The sequence below is a fragment of the Mustela erminea genome, chromosome 12, assembly GCF_009829155.1.
Source record: "Mustela erminea isolate mMusErm1 chromosome 12, mMusErm1.Pri, whole genome shotgun sequence".
Lineage (NCBI taxonomy): Eukaryota > Metazoa > Chordata > Mammalia > Carnivora > Mustelidae > Mustela > Mustela erminea.
This window is the reverse complement of record NC_045625.1, coordinates 45,483,447-45,504,148: the sequence shown is the minus strand read 5'-3', so window position 1 is coordinate 45,504,148 and position 20,702 is coordinate 45,483,447. Positions and strand designations below refer to the sequence as shown.

Here is a 20,702-nt window from a genome sequence, read left to right as displayed (position 1 = left end):
CTAAATGCAATCTAAAGTATTCCTTCTATTGTGAGAAAAGCAGATCAACTGGATACAGAGGAGTTACCATAAAGTGAGGTTAACTTGACCTTTTTGTTGATGTGATAGAGCCACCAGAGATTCCAGGGTAATTTTTAGAAAAGCCTAAGAAATTATCTACCACAGAAGAGAATCAGCTTACCTGCTTACAGGAATAAGAGTTCTATTTCACCCCCTTCCCCTTTACCCAGATAATTACTAAGGGGTAATTCAGGGAACTCAAAAAATTCCATGTGTGTATTTGACATCACATGGTTCTTAGAGCACACTTTATACCTACAGTCTGCTTTTATACTTTATACCTTATGTCTGCTTTTATGGATAGGAGGTGTGAAATTCTATGCATTATTTGACTAAATGTTTCACAGAAGTTTAAAATGTATGATGATCAGAATATAACCAGTGACCTTGGTGCCTGATTCACTTATGACTTTGCACCGTATCTTGTTCCTTTTGTCATTGAGTGGATTGCAATTTCACTGGTGTACATTTATGAGAGTGCATGACAGGATGCATTTCATTTTCCACAACAGCATTTATAACTTAAGTTTTAGCAATATTTCTACAAAGATACCTTCTGGTGATAACACATAGTTAATGCAGCTTTAGGAAATCAATCCGTTTTTACTTTAACCCCAAAACTTTGATCAATGCCAGGGTACACTTAATTGATACTATTAAGGCTGCTTAAATCACAGTGGGAACTGGAAGAATTAAAAATGAATTTGTCAGGAAAAGTAGTGAAAAAAAAATTAAGGTGCAGATATATACTTCAGTACTTAATTAACTATTTAGATACATTAAAAACTATTATTTTAAACTATGCACTTAATCTGATTACTCATAGGAAGATGAGCAAATATATACAAGTCAATGAATCTCGAACATATTTCTTTTCAATTCTTTATGCAAAATTCCTTCCTATCACCTAACCCAAAGATCAGTTTTTTTGTTGTTTTTATTCAAGTGTATGGATAAATGAGTGCAGTATATATTCTTTAATGAGAGAAAAATTTATGTTTATACAAGCTAACTTTTCCCTTCCATATCACCATTTTCCATAATGTTATATTGGTTTAAATAATGGCTGCTATATAAGCATTTTAAGAAATAGTCTTTCAAATTCTAGCCTTTCAGGCACTATTATCTTCAAATAATCAGACAATAAGATATTTTTCTGCTAGTTACAAATACTCTTAAGTCTGAACTGCCAGCTTTAATGAGGCTCTTAAGCTATATTTATTTTTGTTTTTCTTAATTAAATTGAAAATATGCATACAATAGACAGCTTAAACTATTCTTTGCCAAGACATGTAGGACTTTTTAAAGATGAGAATTTACAAAAAGTTTAAAAGATGTACTCTCACCAAGTCTGAAATGAGAGAAAAAGATATTGTATAAATGTACATTATAATGTTTCAAAAGATAATTCAGAAGATAATTTTAAAAAGGAAAAATCACACTATTGAAGAGGAAAATGTTTTAGCATTAATTATAAAAACCACTTCTAATTTTTGTCACAAATAAATAATATGTATGGCATTATGAATGATGAAAAATAATTTAAAGATCCCAAAATGCCAATTTAATTTTGGGGGGATTCCCCATTATTAACTCCCTCTAAGGGAAATGGGATAATAGATTTTTAATGAAAACATTCTCTCTATGATATATAAAGGCATTATTTTCAAGAGCTTTAGAAATACCTAATTTTGTAGTATTTTTGTTTAAAACTGATTATAAATCTATTACCAAAGAAAAAAATCAGACAACTGATATTGTCCTTATAATATTTATCTTTAGGTGAAGATCAAATGATCAATACATAATCAGTTCCTGTTTCTATTTATTCCTGATCTTTGACAAAAGACCCATTTCAGTTTGCTTCAAGCATCTTTTGAGTGCCAGTATTTGTACAATATCTCCTCCTAAGTTTTTAATAGTATAGCTTGCCAAAAATTAGTCCTTTAAATAGATATTTCAATGTTATTCTACCACGAACTACAATTTTGAAAACTGTTTAGAGTTTGGGTTTGTACATAGGCACATCCTGATCTGAACATGACTTCATCATTGTGGGGCCTTGGACAAGTTACTTAATTTCTTCTAAGCCTTGATTTCCTGATCTATATAATGGTGATAATAATGCTTAATGTAGGATTACTGTGAGGTTAAATGTAACCATGAGTGTAAAATATTCAAACTTCCTGGAACAGAGGAAACAGCTGATATGCAGTAACTACGATGATGGAAACAAAAATGGTGACTTAGCACATTTATTTGACGAAGGAAGAATTAGAGTTCCTGCTTTTACATGGCATCTCTTAAATATAGTCATTTGCTCTCATTAATATCCCAACTGATATATCCTATGATAAATATCTTCTCCCATTTCTAATTGTAACCAAGTATAAAAGGCCTCAAAAGGCATAAAATCTTCTGTCTACCTTCTTATGTGGCTTCAATATATTTCCCAATACAATTTCATGATTTGCCCATAAAAAGTTGTGGGTCTTCAGAAAGGAACTTAGTCTGAGGTTCCATTTGATTGATATAATAATAAAAACACCTTAGATTTTTATAGTACCTTATATCACAAAAAGCTCGATGCACTTTTACATATTTATCATTGTAACCCAGAAGATAGGGAAGGACATAAATTATTTCTCATTTTCAGGAGGGTAACAGAGGAATTAGGAATATGGGTTACATTTTAAGATTAATAGGAATACAGAGCAGCTTTCCTGAATGTCTTCTTGGTACAGTGTGTTACTCTCTTTAGCATTAACTATGACCATTGTTACTTTAGTTAACCTCAAAATATTGCTGTTAGGCATTAAGTGTAAGTTATAATTCAGTTATTTACTCACTGAAACCAAGTTGAATGAAATAAATACCATCACAGTCTAATCAAATTAAAGCATTTTGATTTTATGCCAAGAGATACTTTCATTATTCAATTATATATATATGCATGTATTATCCATAATTATTTACCATTCTGTGTTAACTCTAAGGCAAGAATTTAAAAGTCTTTAGTTGTTTATGACCTTGGAAGAAATCGGTTTCAATCTCCTCATCACTGGCCTTTCCCTAGGCTGATTCCCTCTCTCCACATTTTTATAGGCTATTACACTTATTCCATTTACATAAGCTAACAGTACTTTCTGCTCTAGTTTTCTATTTCTTAGATTGTCTGTGTTTGATAAATCTATCAGTATAAATATCCAAACAAATATGGAGGTAAAGTATATAAAGGACACAAGAGAATATGCTTTTTATAATAGTTTTTGTTTTGAATGAAACAATGGCCACTTGACATTGGAAAACATATCATATCAAAAGAATACTAAAATTTGCTTATGGTTTATACTTTCACAGTTCCCTCCTGGGCTAGCAGTGCCATGGATTAACAGAGATGCAGCTATAGATGTGGACTTTCAGTGGATAAGTAGAATGGAAGGAAACAAAACTTTGCAGCCTGATCAAAGAATGAATCTTAAACTTTTTGAGGTCTAAGTTCATATATAGATTACAATTTTAAAAAAAAAAACAGTATTTTCATTTTAAATTTAAGTTTCATTTAAAACTTCCATGAGCATCTCTCTGTGTCCTAAATGCACCTTAAATTTTGATAAGACTGAATCACACAAAGTTTAGTCCAGTCATGTGACTGCCAGGCTTCTATGAGGAAGTATAATTAGCACCGAGAAGAAACACACATGCTTACACACAGCCAGAGCTGCTCTCTGCTGCCATCACTCCAACCCCTTATGATCCTTCATGTTGATGTGGCTAAATGGGAAATCTATTTCTCTGACTGAGCATGTATGTGCATTTTAAGGGAATACTGAGAATACTATTGTAATAAAAATGATGCTCTCTTCCTTTGGTCACTGTCATTCTGGTATAAGAAATTAGAGAATATGTTTGTTTGAAACGTCAGTTTTTGTAAACACGAGTTAGAAGATGTAATGTAGATGAATGGTGTTACAGACTATTTAAACTGTTTGAGTAACAAATAGACATTTCCTTGAATTATTTTGACACAATTTACTGTGAAATTTCTTTTTTTCTTTTGCTGATATTTCTAGATTCCTTGTGCAGACAATAAAAAAAAAAAAGGCCTTTCTTTTTTGTCAGGGCTCATTATTTAACTCATACAACACTGATGTTTTCTAGAATACTAATATTTCCGAGATATGAAATGAATGCTAAACGAAAGGTATGTTTCCATCTTAACCACATCAGAAGGAGACATGAAGATCTGAGCCTCTTTACACAGTGTAAGAAAAGAGGAAAATATAAATATATATTACGGTGTTTTAGTCCTTAGTTTTAAAAGATCTTTATATAAATCTACTTTACTGGGTGTATGTGCATGTCCGTGTGTGTGTGTGTGTGTGTGTGTGTGTGTGTGTGTGTGTTTGAAGCAAATGACATGAGGTACAGAGGAAAAAAATTGCAAGACTTGGGAAGAGGAGACCAGGCTGACTGTAGAGGAGGAAGTGGGCTTGAGAGCAAAGACACCAGGTTGGTTAGGTCCTCCAGGGTCACATCATGGAAAGGCTTTGAAAGGCAGCAGAGGAAAATACTGATATAAAACTACTACACTTGATCTTAGCCAAAAGGGCGAGAAGTGAAACAGACATAAAACTACTGGATACAGGATATATCTATTGATAAGTGTAAATTTTGGACTCACCAAGTGCAAAGAGACTCAAAGTTACAGGAATCAGAATCAAGACATAGGGTTAAGAAGCTAAAAAGTTAAAAACAAACAAAATAAACATAAAACCCGTTGGAATGAGGTAGCAAGGTCGGAGGATAAATAGAGATGGGGGAAGACTGATAGGTATAGAAGAGGAGTTCACTGATAATAATGAAAATGTTTTGATGGCCAAAATATTGATAGAAGGCCCTGGGAAAATGATAGGGTTCTGATCAAATAGTACTTTTGAGCCAAAAAGCCCAAGATAGCTATGAGGGTGAGAAACCAGGCACCAGAGCCTGCACTCTGATTAGCTATAGATGCCTCTAAAAACACTGCTAGGAAGGGAACATTGAGCTCAGATTCCTAGGCTTGGAGAAAAGAGACATGAGTCTGAGTATTATTTCACCTACTGTCTAGCTGATTCCCTATCAGCAATTCAGTCAGCATTCTGACTGAATGTCGTGATTCCCCAAAGATTGGATTAGTGAAAATAATGATCATGGGTAACAAGTATCGAGTATGTACTACATGCCAGACAGCATTCTAATGTTCTACACGCATTAAATCATTTAATCCTCACAATCATCCCATCACTTTAAAGATGAGGAGACTGAAGAAGTTGAGTAATTTGCCCAAGATCACACAATGAGAAACTAACAGAGATGTGCTTTGACCCCAAGCACTTCTTTTGTATTGCCTAAGTCCTTAACAACCACTTATCAGATGACCTCTGCCGTACTTTCCAGGGGTAAAATCCAGTAATTCTAAAGAAATAGAACAGAAATTTAAAAATATATATATGTGTGTATATATACATGTATATATACACATATATACATATATATAAAATATACATATATAGCATAAATTAAAGATGACATAACATTTGCAAAAGAACAACAGTACAAAGATTACAATTAACATGAATAGATAAAACTCTTTTTAAAATTGGAAACAATCATACTCAAGTCTTGACATTCTGTCTATTGCTGACGAATGGAAGTGAGATAAAAGATACTTAGGATGATTTACTCTTTTAAAATGATTCAGGTCAGATCAATAGGATTTTGAGAAACAGAATGTATGATGTCCTAGGAGGTCCAAGCCACCAGTCATATTAGGTTTTGAGGACATTTTCATTATTTAATTTTTGTAGATTTTAATTTTGAGAAGTGTACTCTATAAACATAGTAAACAGTTATAAGCCATTGAAAAGGAGAGTATATGTTTGTAATTTAGTGATATATAAAGATTTCCATGAAATATTGTTGAGAGTATTCAACATCTCATAAAGAATAGTCATCAGAACATTAAACAGTGGCTATTTTGAGGTAATAGGAATTGGACCTTTAGGTCCTTTTTTCTTTATGTTTTCTGCATTATTGGGTTTGTAAAAATTCAGAGCATCTATTCTTTTTATAAATCTGAAAGACAGGGAGTTTTATGTTTGGGGTCAAAAAAACACACCAAAACTATGCTGAAGAGCTCAAGCTTCAGCCCTGTAATCAGCAGGTGGAAGCTGGTGGTAGATACTGAATGGAGAGGAACTGCCTAAAAGACAACTTAGATTCATAGAGAGGACAAATGAACAGCCTGGAGTTTATAAACAAGATAGTGTTCACTTGCAAAAACAAATCTTGAGATTTAATACATATGAAAAATACATATATAATACAGCAAATTGGGGCGCCTGGGTATCTCAGTGGGTTAAGCGGCTGCCTTTGGCTCAGGTCATGATCCCAGGATCCTGGGACTGAGTTCCACATCTGGTTCCCTGCTGAGAAGAAAGACTGCTTCTCCCTCTCCCTCTGCCTGCCCCTCTGCCTACTTGTTCTCTCTCTCTGTCAAATACAAATAAAATCTTTGAAAAAAAAAATACAGCAAATTGACAAAAATTTCAGAAATTGCTCCACCAGTTTCTTAGAAGAATACAATATAAGATAATAACTAATCTGCCCATTTAGAATTGCCTAATATTCACTATACTCAATAATATCAAATATTTCCTTCACTTAATGCCTATCTATATTATGACCAAGGGATGTTCTTTTCATTTAATTAATCATTTCTTTTTCCTTATTATACCCTTTCCTGCAGTTGCTAGAGAATCTCATAAATGCACCTTTATTCCCAACTAGCAAAACCCTTAAAGTGATTTGCGTATATTTCTATGGGATATAAATAAATGAAAGCCATAACACAGTAAATAATTATAATGAGATTGAACAAAAACTGGCTTCCTGACAGGTACCATTTAGTGAATTGCTATTTCAATGCCCTAAACAGTCACCTGAGTTAATTCAATTTTCATATTGTTTAATATTTGTCTTTAAAATCACTCTGCAGGGAATGGGGAACTGGCTCCCGGTCTCAACTCCACAGGATGGTATAGTCTGAACATTCTCATTTATTTAATTTTGCTATTTAAAAATATTCTACTATTATGACCAAGAATCTATTAAGAACTACATGCAGAATTATTTAATTTTAAAGGCATATAATGACCAAACCTGTAGTCTTGGGAGAACTGAAAAATATTAGAAAGAAATATTAAGAAAGAATCTGAAAATAAGAGAAATTTCTTTTTTAACATGGCTCTGCTACTGTCTTTTAAGCTTTATAAGTCGTGAACATATATTAACTTTTAGGTATGAATTATGACTGTTTTGAAAAAACATTATTTGTCATAAACAGAGGACATAAAGCACTGCTGCCCTCGATCACGCACTCATTTGACTCATGGCGCAGTCTTGAATAATTTTAAACCAAACATGACTGCGGCAATCAATTTTCGTCCAATTTATTGGGCATGAGTTAAAGCCAATTAAAAAACCATTTTTGGTGCAATTCAAGGGGAAAATGTATAAACCCATGAAAAACAGATTTCAGTCCTAGACATGAGTCATCACTATTCTAAAAAGTGGTGTCAGTCCCAAATCAGAAAGAACAAATCCTAAAATTGCATATTCCACACTGGAAACTGCATTTCTCAGCAATGATTTTATATAATTTTTAGTATTTTTTGATAAGAAATTAACCTGGAAGAAAAAAGTAGGCTCTTCTAACATTGTGTCACTTTTGAATATTTTTTAGCCATGAAATTAGAAGGTAGTTTACTACCTTGAGTTTCTGAATTAAGACCTAAAGTAGAAAGCCGTCTATGACTTTTATACAAAGAAAGCAAAACAGTTGACCTATAATTTTAAAGAATCCTTTACCTATTAGACCATATCTCCTTTCACATGAAATATAGCAGCTCTCTTTTAGGGCCATGAAATGAAACAATCCCTGTACACTCTGGATAATCTTAGGATAATCAAACAACAAAATGGGAGCTTCTAGGTTAGAAATTATAGCTGTAAAATACAGCCATGCATTTTCAATCTGTGTATTTAAAAGGCCTTCTCAGGCTTGTAGTGGTTCATAGTATTCAAGCAGACGTGGATTCTGGTTCTGCCTCTCCCATATCCGCAGTATATGATTTTAGTCACATTCCCCGACCTCTCCAAGCCTCAAATTTTTCACCGGTAAAATGAGTACTATACAAATAAAAGCCACCTTTTAGGGTTATTGTAAGCACTACGTGGAAAAGTATTTGTCAAGGGCTTAGGAGAATGCCTGGCACAGAGAGACTCTTCAGTGATGGTTAGAACTGGTGAGAGGAAAGCCTGGAGGTTCTCACTCATAGCTGCGGATCGAAGCCTCAATCTACCAGGGAGGCTCTTTTCTTTTAAAGTACAGAGACCTGGTCTGTATCCCAGGATGTCTGCTTAGTAATTCTGAGGTGAGGTCTAAGCTTACATATTTATGAAAACCCCCACAGATGATTCTGATGAACCAGTGATTTAAAACAAAACTAAACAAAACAGTACAAATTTTCAGTTGCTCAGTTAACTTGCAGTTAAAGTGTGGATTGTGGGGCCCCTGGGTGGCTCAGTGAGTTAAAGCCTCTGCCTTCAGCTCAGGTCATGTTCCCGGGGTCCTGGGATGGAGCCCCACATCGGGCTCTCTGCTCAGCAGGAAGCCTCCTTCCCTTCCTCTCTCTCTGCCTGCCTCTCTGCCTAATTGTGATTTCTCTCTGTCAAATAAATAAATAAAATTTTTAAAAAATTAAAAAATATAAAATAAAGTGTGGCTTGTGTGGCTCCCTGTTGAGCAGATTAATTGGAATAATTATCAAATCTCTACTTTGTATTATTCTGGAAGACACTTAACAGGGAGACTTTTAAAAGATTTGATTTACATTCATATGTCTGTGAGGTCACAGAGTAAACCTGATTTTCCACCATTTCCTGTCATATGGAAGAAAAGATGTGTAAGATGGCCCTGGGAAATTTCAGTCATTCCATTGGCATGGGTACGTTTTAGTGTTTACTATAGCTTGTAGCTTTTACTTCTATTTAATAAACATAGAGAGATAAGGCAGGATTTTTTTTTTCAGTTATATTTTTCTGTTGAGTGAGTTCATTTCTAACTGTCCTATTTCAAGATAAGTAAGCAGTATCCACAGTGATAGAGATCAAGGAGTGCCACATGGTTAAGAAAAGCAGCTATCAGAAAAATATTCATATTGGCCTGACATGACCACCCTACAAGTTATTCACCATGATTGTTTAACAAAAGTGAGGACATTTTCCCTGTAAGTCACTTCTAAATATCAACTGGGGGGGGGTATAAAAAAAAAAGGACTTTCCTTCATATCTTCCCATTAGTGGAGAATAATTTATTAGATTAACAACCTGTCACCATAGAAAGGAAAGAGATATTGTCCTAGGAGACTCTGGGTTTGAACAATAAAAGTAAAGGGACAGCACAACCCTAAGGAAACAAAGGATGGCCAGGTCCCAGAGGTATCAGGAGAAGGTGATGGAATGGTGAAAAACCAATCACAGAGTTTTCACTATTTTTGCCTAGAACAGCTCTAGGTATAGTTGGTATATTCTCAGACTTATGGCTTTTATAGGCCTTGTTAGTAAGAAATCAACGTTATGTAAGCCCTGGCATATTTCTGCACAGGAATCCAAAAAAATTCTAATACTGTCCCACCACCAGATAGAGTTTTTAATTCAGAGAGTTTTCAGAGAGCATGCCATTGATACACACCCTTTCCCTGGATCTAAGAAAGCAAAATTGCATAGGTGACCTAAGATTGAGAAAATATTCATTCTCTGGGAACATTTTTAGCCTGACCCTGGGGTTTAGAAAGGATTCTTAGAGTCTAGCTCTAATTCCAACATCATGCATTGGCAAGCTATTGGTAAATCCAGGTGTTAAAATTCTGATGAAGGAGTTGGTATCCCCAGATTCCAGGTTTGTTTTGTTTTGTTTTTTTAAGATTTTATTTATTTGACAGAAAGAGAGCAAGCAAACATAAGCAAGGGGAGCTGTAGGCAGAGGAAGAGGGAGAAGCAGGACCCTTGTTGAGCAGGAAGCCTGATATGGGGCCGGATCCCAGGATCCTGGGATCATGACCTGAGCTGAAGGCAGCTGCTTAACCAACTGAGCCACCCAGGCACCCCAACCCAAATTCCAGTTTTAAAATTGTGAACTCTGTTTCTATATATAAAATAAGATGATATTATTTATTTTTCTTCCTTTATGAGGTTATTGTGAAGTCAAAATAAAATTACATGTATGAAAACAGGAATTTTTTTTTATTGTTATGGCATAAGAATTGAGAGGAAAATAACTTTGTTAATGTATAGAACTTTCTGGCAAATTATCCAAAAGGCTTTCAGGAACATATTTCCTTTTTCTTATTAAGTAAACTTTTTTCCCTTTTTCAATATGATTTCACAGAAGTTTCAAAATTAGGTTGTAAAATAACAACTCTGTGTTAAAACTTCAAAAGCTGAAATTGCCTGAAACTTGCAGAACTATAATGGAACATAAAAATGAAAATCTGTAAAAAATAAAAATAAAATCTTCCATTTTCTTTGTTTATGAAAATTATGTTTTATCTGAGTCTACCCTTAGACAATTGGTTTCTAAAACATGCTCTTTGAAATTTTGGAAGAGATAGCTCTTTCAGAATTTTTCATTGAACCACCAGAGAACTGCTTTCTCACAGCTGGAAACTTAGATAGCAGATGAATCTGGATACTTTTCTATTCCCCTGGGTAAGAGTTCAACGACCCTCACTGCGCCATCAGGACAGCCAGCAATATATGTGGTCAGGAACATGTTCCAATACAAGCCAATTCCAAAACCACCCCTCCACACAGCCTCTAGGACCAGGGAACAGATAACTCAGAGCCCCATGTCACCTGAATGGGAAGATGCTCTATCTGTTGAGGAAAATCAACCTTCATAAGAATCTGCTTTCTGACCCAAGATCAGAACATAAGGCTTATATGACCATAAGGATTCTTTGAAGGACTTCTGTTGTTGGCCTCAGGATTTGGTATCTGAAACTTATCAATATCGCCCCCAGCCTCAATTTTTTACATTATATAGGAAATTACTCTTTCACTTCAGATGCATTTCTGAGTCTCTCTTAGTAGAAAGCTACATAACTTTCATTTTTAATTTACAGAAAGAACAAGCAAAAAGAATATTTCAGCATAGCTGTCACTGCAGTACTATTTACTGTATCCACTAGAGGACTCCTCTCAGAATGGCTCAAAATATCTCCCCTCTCATTCCCTGTGGCCTCTGGCATTTGATGCTCAACTAACTCTTGAGTTGGGCCACTGGCTACACATCAGTGTTAGAATGAAAACATTCCCCCTACTTTACACCTCCTGCTAGTTCAATAAAGTAATGTTTAAATAACTGAACTGGCTTCAATGAACTGTACTTGCCATTTTTTCCTCCTTCTTAGCTAGATAAAATGGAGATAATTATGAAGTGGATGAGCAGGTTTAATGAAAGCCAGTTTCTTTTGGTATACTCCTGAAGCAGCAATCATCATCTGTTTGGCTTTTGAAGAGCAACAATTATAATCACTTAAACCCCCAAGGGGAACAAAAATAGAATTTACATTAGCATATAAAATATACAGCTGGATTGGGCAAGCCTATAAAATTCTGGGGAAATCATTCTAATCTGAATGCTATTCAAACTCACAAGTAAAATGAGTTCAAGAGTATTTTACATGCTTCCTTCCTATAAAATAATACATATAACAATGTTGAGAGGATTTTCCTAAAAATGAACAGAAAGAAATAAAAAATTGTTTCCAGGAGAGAATCCCAGCAAGAATGCATTGTCAAGATATCAGAAAGCAAAATGCATAATGACATTCACATGAAGTACTAATCACTCTTAAGTGAAGATTTTTCAGGCAATTGGGAGTTTAAGAAAGAAAAATAGGGTGGTTTCAGTCGGATCAATGATGAAACTTAATCCTAAGTAAAGAAAATTTCAGATTAATAGTACTTCCCTTCTCCAATGTAAATGTGAAAGCAACACAAAGGAAAGTGAAATCACTTAGGTTGATGCCCTATTGTTATAAAGCAGAACTCTTTTTTCTATTTTAAAACATTTTCATATCATTTCCTCTCAACCGCTTTCTTACACCTCCTCTTCTAATTCTAGCCCAGATCACAGGCAATCTCCCTCACCATTTATGTTATTTAATTACTTTTGCTTTTGTGTGCCTTTCACAGTTTGCAATATACTTCTTTCTCAACTCCCTCCCCCCCCCCCTCCTCGGCCTTTGGTAGAGCATAGAAGAATAAAAATGGAGCCTGTGCTTTATCCATTATGCTACCAGCAACAAAACACTAACATAATCAATATATTAAAGGCTTGCCTGGCTGTGCACATTTGTCAAAGGCAGTGTATCTGAGAAATTACACTAATGTATCTTAAAAAATTCAGCATCCTACCTAGAAAACTTGCTCTCCCTCATCTTAAGCACATATCAAATATCAAAATGTAAAAGCTAGAAAAATATAGACCGTCTTTTTTTTCTTTCTTTCTTTTTTATTCTTAGACTGTATCTTTCTTTATATCATTTGGAGGTCCAGTATTACATTTTTTTTTAAAGATTTTGTTTATTTATTTGACAGACAGAGATCACAAGTAGGCAGAGAGGCAGGCAGAGAGAGAAGGGGAAGCAGACTCCCTGCTGAGCAGAGAGCCCGATGTGGGGCACGATCCCAAGACTCTGAGATCATGACCTGAGCTGAAGGCAGAGGCTTTAACCCACTGAGCCACTCAGGCGCCCCCAGTATTACACTTTTTTAATGAAAAAAAAAAAAAAAAAAGTCAGTGTGCAAAACTTCACCTCCACTGAGACGCACTTCCTGAATACCCCAGCTCAAGCAAACTGCCAGCAAATTGGTGCTAGTTTCCTCTGCGCTCTGAAAAGCACTTTGTACATAGCTCGGATAGCAATGATCTCACTCCATTATAACCATTTGTTGACATGTCTGTCTCCTACACTGACTGCATTGCTTGATAGCAAAGCCATCTCTCCCAGCGGGGTATTCCCGGCTCTAGCACTGAGCCTAATACCTAGTAAGCATGCTATGATGTTTGTTGAGTAATATATACCATTAATTTATATTCCAGGATACACCAAAATGTTATGTTGTCTAGGATAAGAACTAAACATATTAAATACCATCTCTGGGGGTGCCTGAGTAGCTTAGTGGGTTAAGCCTCTGCCTTCTGCTCAGGTCATGATCTCAGGGCTCTGGGATCAAGACCTGAATTGGGATCTCTGTTCAGCAGGGAGCCTGCTTCTCCCACTTCTCTCTCTGCCTGCTGTTCTGCGTACTTGTGATCTCTCTCTCTCTTTGTCAAAATAAATAAAATCTTTAAATAAACAAATAAATAAATACCATCTCTGCCATAACACCAAATTTAATGGTGATAAATTAAGCACTGAGAAATTAGAAATTCAGAAGTGTAGATTTCTAAAGCAATCTTTACTCTCATTATCCTTAACAAAGGAGAGTGGTGATTTTTTTACATTTTATTAAATATTTATGTGTCCCGTGGTTCATTATTTTTATTGGAAACACTCAAAAAGCTGAGTTCTCGGTTCTTAGTGGTAATGACCTCAGATTTCATTAACTGTATATTTCTATTTAAAAAATCCATTAAAACACTGTCTTCTCAACCTCTGTCAATGTCTGTCAGGTGTGGTGGTATCTAGCTTGTATTATTTTGCTCTTTCCTGTAAACAATTCATGCTCTGAGAAGCTTTGAAAATCCATAACATACAACTTTGCTTTGAACACAAAATGTAATAATTTCATGTTTAAAAGAATTTAAAAGGATTATTGAGGTGCAAAGCTTGAAGGCTTCCAGAACTTATAAAATAATTATCTTAAGGTCCTGTCATTCTTTTCCTACTTTAAACATAGTCCACACCTCCTAATTTTTCAAGTGAAATTAACATTTTGTATGAAGTTAAGGGAAAGCAATAGTGATGATATAGAAGAGAATAGACTCAACAGGCTTATCGTAAAATATTCAAGATTTTTAGTTAATAATAAATATAGTTAAGGTACTTTTCATTAGGTAAAATTCAGTTTTACGGTATTATTCCATAATTTAAAACTGAAAAGCTGCTTTAATAAGTTTTCTCTTTTGCTTCATACTAATGAAACCCTCACTTTTAATATATGTATATTTACTTTATATATATATATATATATATATATATATATATATATACTTGTGTACTTTGATGAGTTTGAAGGGTAAGAAAATTGTCTTAATACAGTTCTGTGATTTTAATACATAGTAATATAATGTAAATTTTCAAATCAAGAATAAAACAAAGTTATACAAATACTGTATTAACTATGATAAAAAACTGAGATTGAATTTTATTTAAAGTGAGGTAAGTAACTAGAATTAATTTTCAGAGGGTGATAATCCAAGAATCTGTCAAGGCATGGTCTCCAAGGTCAAAGGGAAATCCAGCTGAGTTATATGTGACCAACAGCTAGAATATTGCCAGGTTGAAACACTCAAGCCCCACAGTTCTCTGATTGTTAACATGGTTCTTAAAAATCAAAAGTTATCAGACTTTTTAAAAAAAGCTACTGGAACTCTTATAATAATTGGGGCTTAAACATGATAGATTTATGGGGTGCCTGGCTAGCTCAGTCAGTAGGGTGTGTTACTCTTGATCTTGGACTTGTGAGTTTGAGTCCCATGTTGGGTGCAGAGATTACTTAAAAATAAAATCTTTGAAGAAAATAAAAGTAAATATGATAGATCTGGAAGATTTCACTTTATAAAAGGATGACACAAATCAGACCAATTACTTTCTAAAAAGTTCTTCCCTTGACAAGAACATAAATTCAAATGCTCTTTTAACATGTGAGCTCTGTGCATTTTAAAAAAGTAACCCAATTTAAAAAAATGTTTACACTAAACAACTCAGGAGACCATTTATTGCATAACATGCAGACAGAGTTATTCTGAGTACTTTCATTTCTTCTCAGGTGAAAGTGAAAAATCGAGGAGTTTTCTGTTCAATGGAAATGATGTCCTTAAATATTTTTTCATGGGTACTTAAGGGAACTTGAATGGGTTCTCATCTCCATTTTTGCAGATTCAAGTTAATAAATAAGCAAACCAGAGCAGATGCAATATCTGTGTCCCAATCTCTTAGGTTCAAGGATTTCATAAATAAAAAAAGAGTACAATTAGAGCTTTTTAAAGGGATTCTTTTTCTAATATTTGAAAGTCTATCATCTTGCATGTTTAAAAAGGAATCAAATAATGGGATCTCATTTGAAAATTCTATTTTCTTTTTTTAAATTTAGTTTTATTTTTTCAGTGTTCCAAGATTCATTGTTTATGCACCGTACCCAGTGATCCATGCTATACGTGCCCTCCTTAGTACCTACCATTCTACATCACTTTTTTTTTTCTACATCACTTTCTATATGTCTCTTTAGTTAACTAAATCAGAGCAGTTTAAAAGTTCACAAGATAGTTACAGCAGAAGTTAATTGATTATAGGTATTATCAAGGCAAACTTACTTAAAAAATACCTAAGTATGGCAAAAGATAATTAAATGATTTGCCACTTATCGAATCATGTAACATTTCATTACTTAGACAAATATTATTATATTCAAAGTTTCAAAGTCTTTAAAATGAAAAATTAAAGAGCATTTTAAGTTGGTAAAATTTTTAAAAAATCACTCTACTTATTTGATTGTAAGTCCTCTTTTAGGGAAAACTAATTTTGCAGTTAGGTTTTCCTTTTAGTAAGTAGGCATTGTTGGTACTTATTTGAAAATACTTTTGTCATTATAATTGATTTAATCTTACTTTCCTTTTGCTTGTTTTTGGGGTGGGATGGAGAATGCAATAAGTTCTCCATAATTATTGTCCCAAGAGAGAAACAACCAACAAATTAGCCCAATGTACTTTCACCCAATTTGGGAGTTATGATTAGGAATATTTCACTAAGCTTTATTTCTTCAAAATGTTTTATCAAAGAAAGTGCCAAGATTAAGGGTAATCATTCCTACCTTGGGAATTTGTGGAGATCATGTGGGTTTTACGTGGAGGGTCTCTTTAAATTCAGAAAATTTTCTCATATTTTCTATTATTTGATTTTCATTTTGTTTGATTTTAGACCAAGTTTCAATAGATCTGATTCAAATGCTCATTAAGCTGACTGGCCTTACTCTACTTAGTTGCTAGGCATAATAAAACCTACCTCCTAGTGTGTTTTGAAGATTAACTAAGATAATACATATAAAGCACTCACATATGAGTGGATTCACGCCTGGATCATGGCAGGTAGACAACAAATGTTAACTATTAAAGTTAACTTCTTAGCTGCTTTAGATTGTCTACTTATAAAAGGTATACCTTCAGTTTAATACTAATTAGAAGTAAGAAATGAAGGTTATTTTTGAATTGTTAAAATCATAATACCATTTCAGCAATTCCTTTTTTGCTTGTTTGATTGCAAGCACATTTCATGTCCTAGATAGTTACAAGAGATAAAATGTTCAATGTAATATTAGATGACCCTAGCTGAAACTGACCTGCACTCCCTACATCTATCCCATCTATTTTGCTCCTTTACATATGATTCCTATTTACATAAAGTGAGTCGATGTTATGGGAAGCAATGACAATTTCTATGAGAATATTGCTTAGTTGAAAACACTTAGAATTTTGTTATTATGAATATTATAAGTTTTCTGCTTTCATAAAATTTATGGAAAATATCAGAACATGGCCGCTGTATTTCTAATGAGCTAATGACATCTAATTAGAACATGGAGGAAAGAAATGATTATAGTATTACATTCTGATATAAAGAAATTTCCTATTGAGAAAATTTAGTAAATCTAAAATTGCCAAAGAACTGTGGTATTAGGGAGGGAAAGTGCCAGGAATGTATGGCAGTAAATAATCTATGTTTATAAGCTATTAAACCATATGCACCATTATTAATTACCACTTAGACAACTTTAAATTACCCAAGTTATTTTAAATAATAAGTTTTATGAATGTCTTCAAGTAAAACAGTATTTTCAATGTGTAGATGAAAAGTTATAGTAAAGTTGAGGGCTTAGTTGAGATTATGAGTATTATCAAATAGTTCAGATTAAAGTTGTTTTCCCCCAAGTATCCAAGTGATCTAACTTTGCATCTATCTAGGCCATAAATTTACTTGCAAATATCTGTACAGCAGTAGTAGTGAATTCTTACTTTGTTTATATTCCTTATAGAAATACAGTTTAAGATGTTCATTAAAAAAAAAAAAAAAAAGCCAAAAACCCAGGCAGTACCAATATAGATTAAGATTAATCGCAAAAGAGAATAGGTATGACAGTTGAGTATAATGGTCCAAAATAAATTACAGAGTTAAAAATATTGTTAGTTGACTACAGTCCAAGAATATCAATACAAAAAAAAGCAAAATTCCCAATTGAAACTCTTGCTACTACAAATATATAAAATACTATATTCTAATGTAGCCCCTTCTAGAAAAATATTTTTTCAAAGTTCCACTGACTTGACTCTGCTTGTACCAACAGATGAGTAGTTTAGTTAGCCATTGGGTTTTTAAAGTCCCAAACAGAAAACTTTTTAAAGAAGGTGATCGCAAATGGCAAGACTAACAGCAACAGTGGTGATTTCACTTTCCTTTGATAGTTACTGGTAAATTCCAACAACTTCATGAAGAAGAGACCAAAAATAAATCAGTTGTTAAATTAAGTTATTAAATGATAATGCCCAACAAAATTCTTGAACTCTGTTGCAATGTAATCAGCTTAAAAAGTTATTTTCTGTGTTTTTTTGTGATCAGAGGAAGTTTGTAATGACTTATAGGTTTAGATTAGAAAAATGCAAGCATATGCAATTATACTGCATACATAATTATAAAAAATAATGATAATTAAGAATGGTTTCAACAAAACATGAATACCATTCCTCTCAGGGGGCATTTTTGTTTCCATTCCGTCCTTCAAATGAGAAAACTCAGATGGCCTTGCCTCACCAGAGAACCTGCAGGTCCAAACAGCCCTTGACAAATTAAAAGGTAACCAGATTCACAAACAGAAAAAGTTAAGAGTACTGAGCACTGCTAATGGTTTTTTTTTTTTTTTATTTGTTTAAGTCAGAGCTGGCCAATTTAGAGTTTTCCAGAGGAAAGGTTGACCCTTTTACCAAACTTGAAATGGTTAAGCATACTACAAATACTAAGTTGCATAGCTATTCTCAGAAAGTGAATGAGATAAAGGGACAAAACTCAGAAATCCTTCTCTGGAACACACCTCCCATTTTTAAACAGTAAAAAGGGATTAGGAGAGGAGGTTGGGGCAGGACCCTTAAATAAATCTGTACTCTTTAGTTTAAAAGGAGAGAGGACAAGGAGAAGAGAAGGTAGAAGTGGGAAGTGGGATGGTAAGCAATTCTTTTCTCCAGCCTCAAACCTCTTTTTAGGATTACAGCTTTCCAAATGTATTATTTTGCCATCCCTAAGTGTTTAGAATTTGCCTAAGAATGATGGCTTCTAATGTTGCTACCTGAGAAGTGTGAAGATGGTAGGAGGTCTACCAGGACAGGTAAGGGCACAGAGATAGTTGTAGTGATGGAGGATGACCCCATTGTTCTTTTTCTCCTTAAGGATTTAGATCAGGAAGACCCGGCTACTGTGCTGAGTTCAGGAAGTCAGAGCTGCATGCTCTTTTAGAAACCAGACAATACCCTTGTTCCCTTCACCTCCCTCCCCTGCCCCTCGACCCTGCAGACTGCCAACTCTCACCCACTTTAAACGCATCAAGCCCATCACCATCCCAAGAGAAGCAACTGGATAAATGCAGAACATCTCTACTGACCACAGTTAAAGGAAAAACAAAATTAGAACTACTGTTTTTTGTTTGTTTCGCCACCCCCTCTTCCCAGCCCCGAGCCCTTTGTGTGTGATGATTCCCCTTCAAACCACCCACAGACCAAATATACGAGAAGAAATGGTAATTTTTGGTTTAAAAGTTCACTTACCACAGCAACCTCATATTGCTTTGTCATGCTTTTTGCACTTAATTTTTCAAAACTGCTTGTGCAGGGCGCAGAACTGGGAAGGCAGGACTAAAGTATCTCTAGTAATCACAACAAAAAGGAGAGAACATTCACCAATCAGAATTACATTTAAACGCACAAACCTCAGAGCAAGACGCAGGGTTCACACCACAGGAGGGACAGGGTGGAGGTGGAAAAAGCCAAGCTTACAAAACAAAAGGTAAAGGGGAGAGTTGAGTGGTTGGAGGGCAAATTGATCTAAGCCATCTTTGGACTGAGGACTGCCTTAAAACCACCACCACCATCACCCACCCGCCCGCCGCGCTCCCAGCGCCCCAGCGATTACCCGAGTGACTGCACTTGCCTCCAGCCAGCACAACTGCAGGACAGGAATGCCCCGTCTAAGTTCACTAGCCCTGTCACAGTCTTCCACTGCCTGATGGGTTCGTTCAGGAAAACACTTCCAGAGGCATCCATCCACTTGAGGTCTGGGTTTGGCTGCTGCTGCCGGGCTGCTGCGAGCAGCTGCTAGGATCGTTGCCGTAGCGTTCCTGCCTCATTCGCGCTGCACAATAGTCCCGGCTGGGTGCACCTCATTAAGCCAGCCTGAGAGCCCCAGGAGCAGGGCAAGCCGTGTGACAGCGCAGCCCCTTTGTAATGACTGTGTGATGGATGCAACCGGAGGGTGGGGTCTGGGTGGGTCAAAACTGTTAATGACAGTATGTATCATTCTGTCTGTCCTCCAGGAGAGGGAAGCCCCCTGCCCTCCCCCTAGAGAGGAACCGAGAGGTTCCCCTCTCTCTCTCTCTCTCTCTCTCTCACACACACACACACACACACACTCCTTCCAAACCCCCCCGCCCCGCCATGGCATTTTCTGCAGTCAGCGTTCAAAAAAAACTATGAAAACCATCGAGTCATTTCTAGCTCAGTAGATCATGGACAGCGATTTTATCCAAACACTTCAGGAAACAGAAGATCCTAAAATCGAAAATAGGGGCGCAGGAAGGGCAAGAAGAGCTGGCGGGGTGGGTGCGGGATCGAGCGGGATATTAACTGGCGGATAGTTTGCAACTGTGAGTCAACTCGCACCACCAGCTCCACCCGGCTCCGGGAGGCGCGGGAGAGCGCTTCCGCGCACACCGCGTTGCTCTCGAGCCCAGGGACTGTCAAGGGGGAGGGCGGCGGGGCGAGGAGGGAAAGAAAAGCAACCCGATAGGCACCCAGGCTGGGGAGGACACTGCAGGAGGGGGTCTTGTACTCTGACCGCGCGCAGCCTGTGGGGGAGGAATCTGGCACCCAGACCCACAGCCCACCTGGCCAGGGAGGGGCTGCCAGGGTGCTGGAATGAATTCCGGGGTCCGATACGCCGGGTCGGGTGAAGGGTTGGGTCCCGGGCTGGTGGGTATCCCTAGGGCCAACGCCCCCCTTCGGGTTCACTGTTCCAGGTGCTCCTGTGCGGGGGAGCACCGCCCCTGCAGGT

At 35.9% G+C, this 20,702-nt stretch overlaps 1 protein-coding gene across 2 annotated transcripts in view; it reads right to left on the bottom strand.

Annotated features, from left to right (window-relative positions):
- The window catches only part of ELAVL2 (ELAV like RNA binding protein 2), a 170,909-nt gene extending 151,063 nt beyond the window's left edge, over positions 1 to 19,846 (bottom strand). The window contains exons 1-2 of one of the 2 annotated variants that reach the window (XM_032308355.1): positions 19,584 to 19,846; positions 19,202 to 19,299 (exon numbers count right to left, since the gene is read on the bottom strand). In XM_032308355.1, coding sequence (XP_032164246.1) covers positions 19,202 to 19,228 — 27 coding nt within the window. In that variant the 5' untranslated portion in view covers positions 19,229 to 19,299; positions 19,584 to 19,846. Of the gene's footprint in view, positions 1 to 19,201; positions 19,302 to 19,583 lie in introns of those variants that run through there. The other variant, XM_032308351.1, reaches the window with a different exon arrangement.
- Between the last annotated feature and the right edge of the window lie 856 nt (positions 19,847 to 20,702).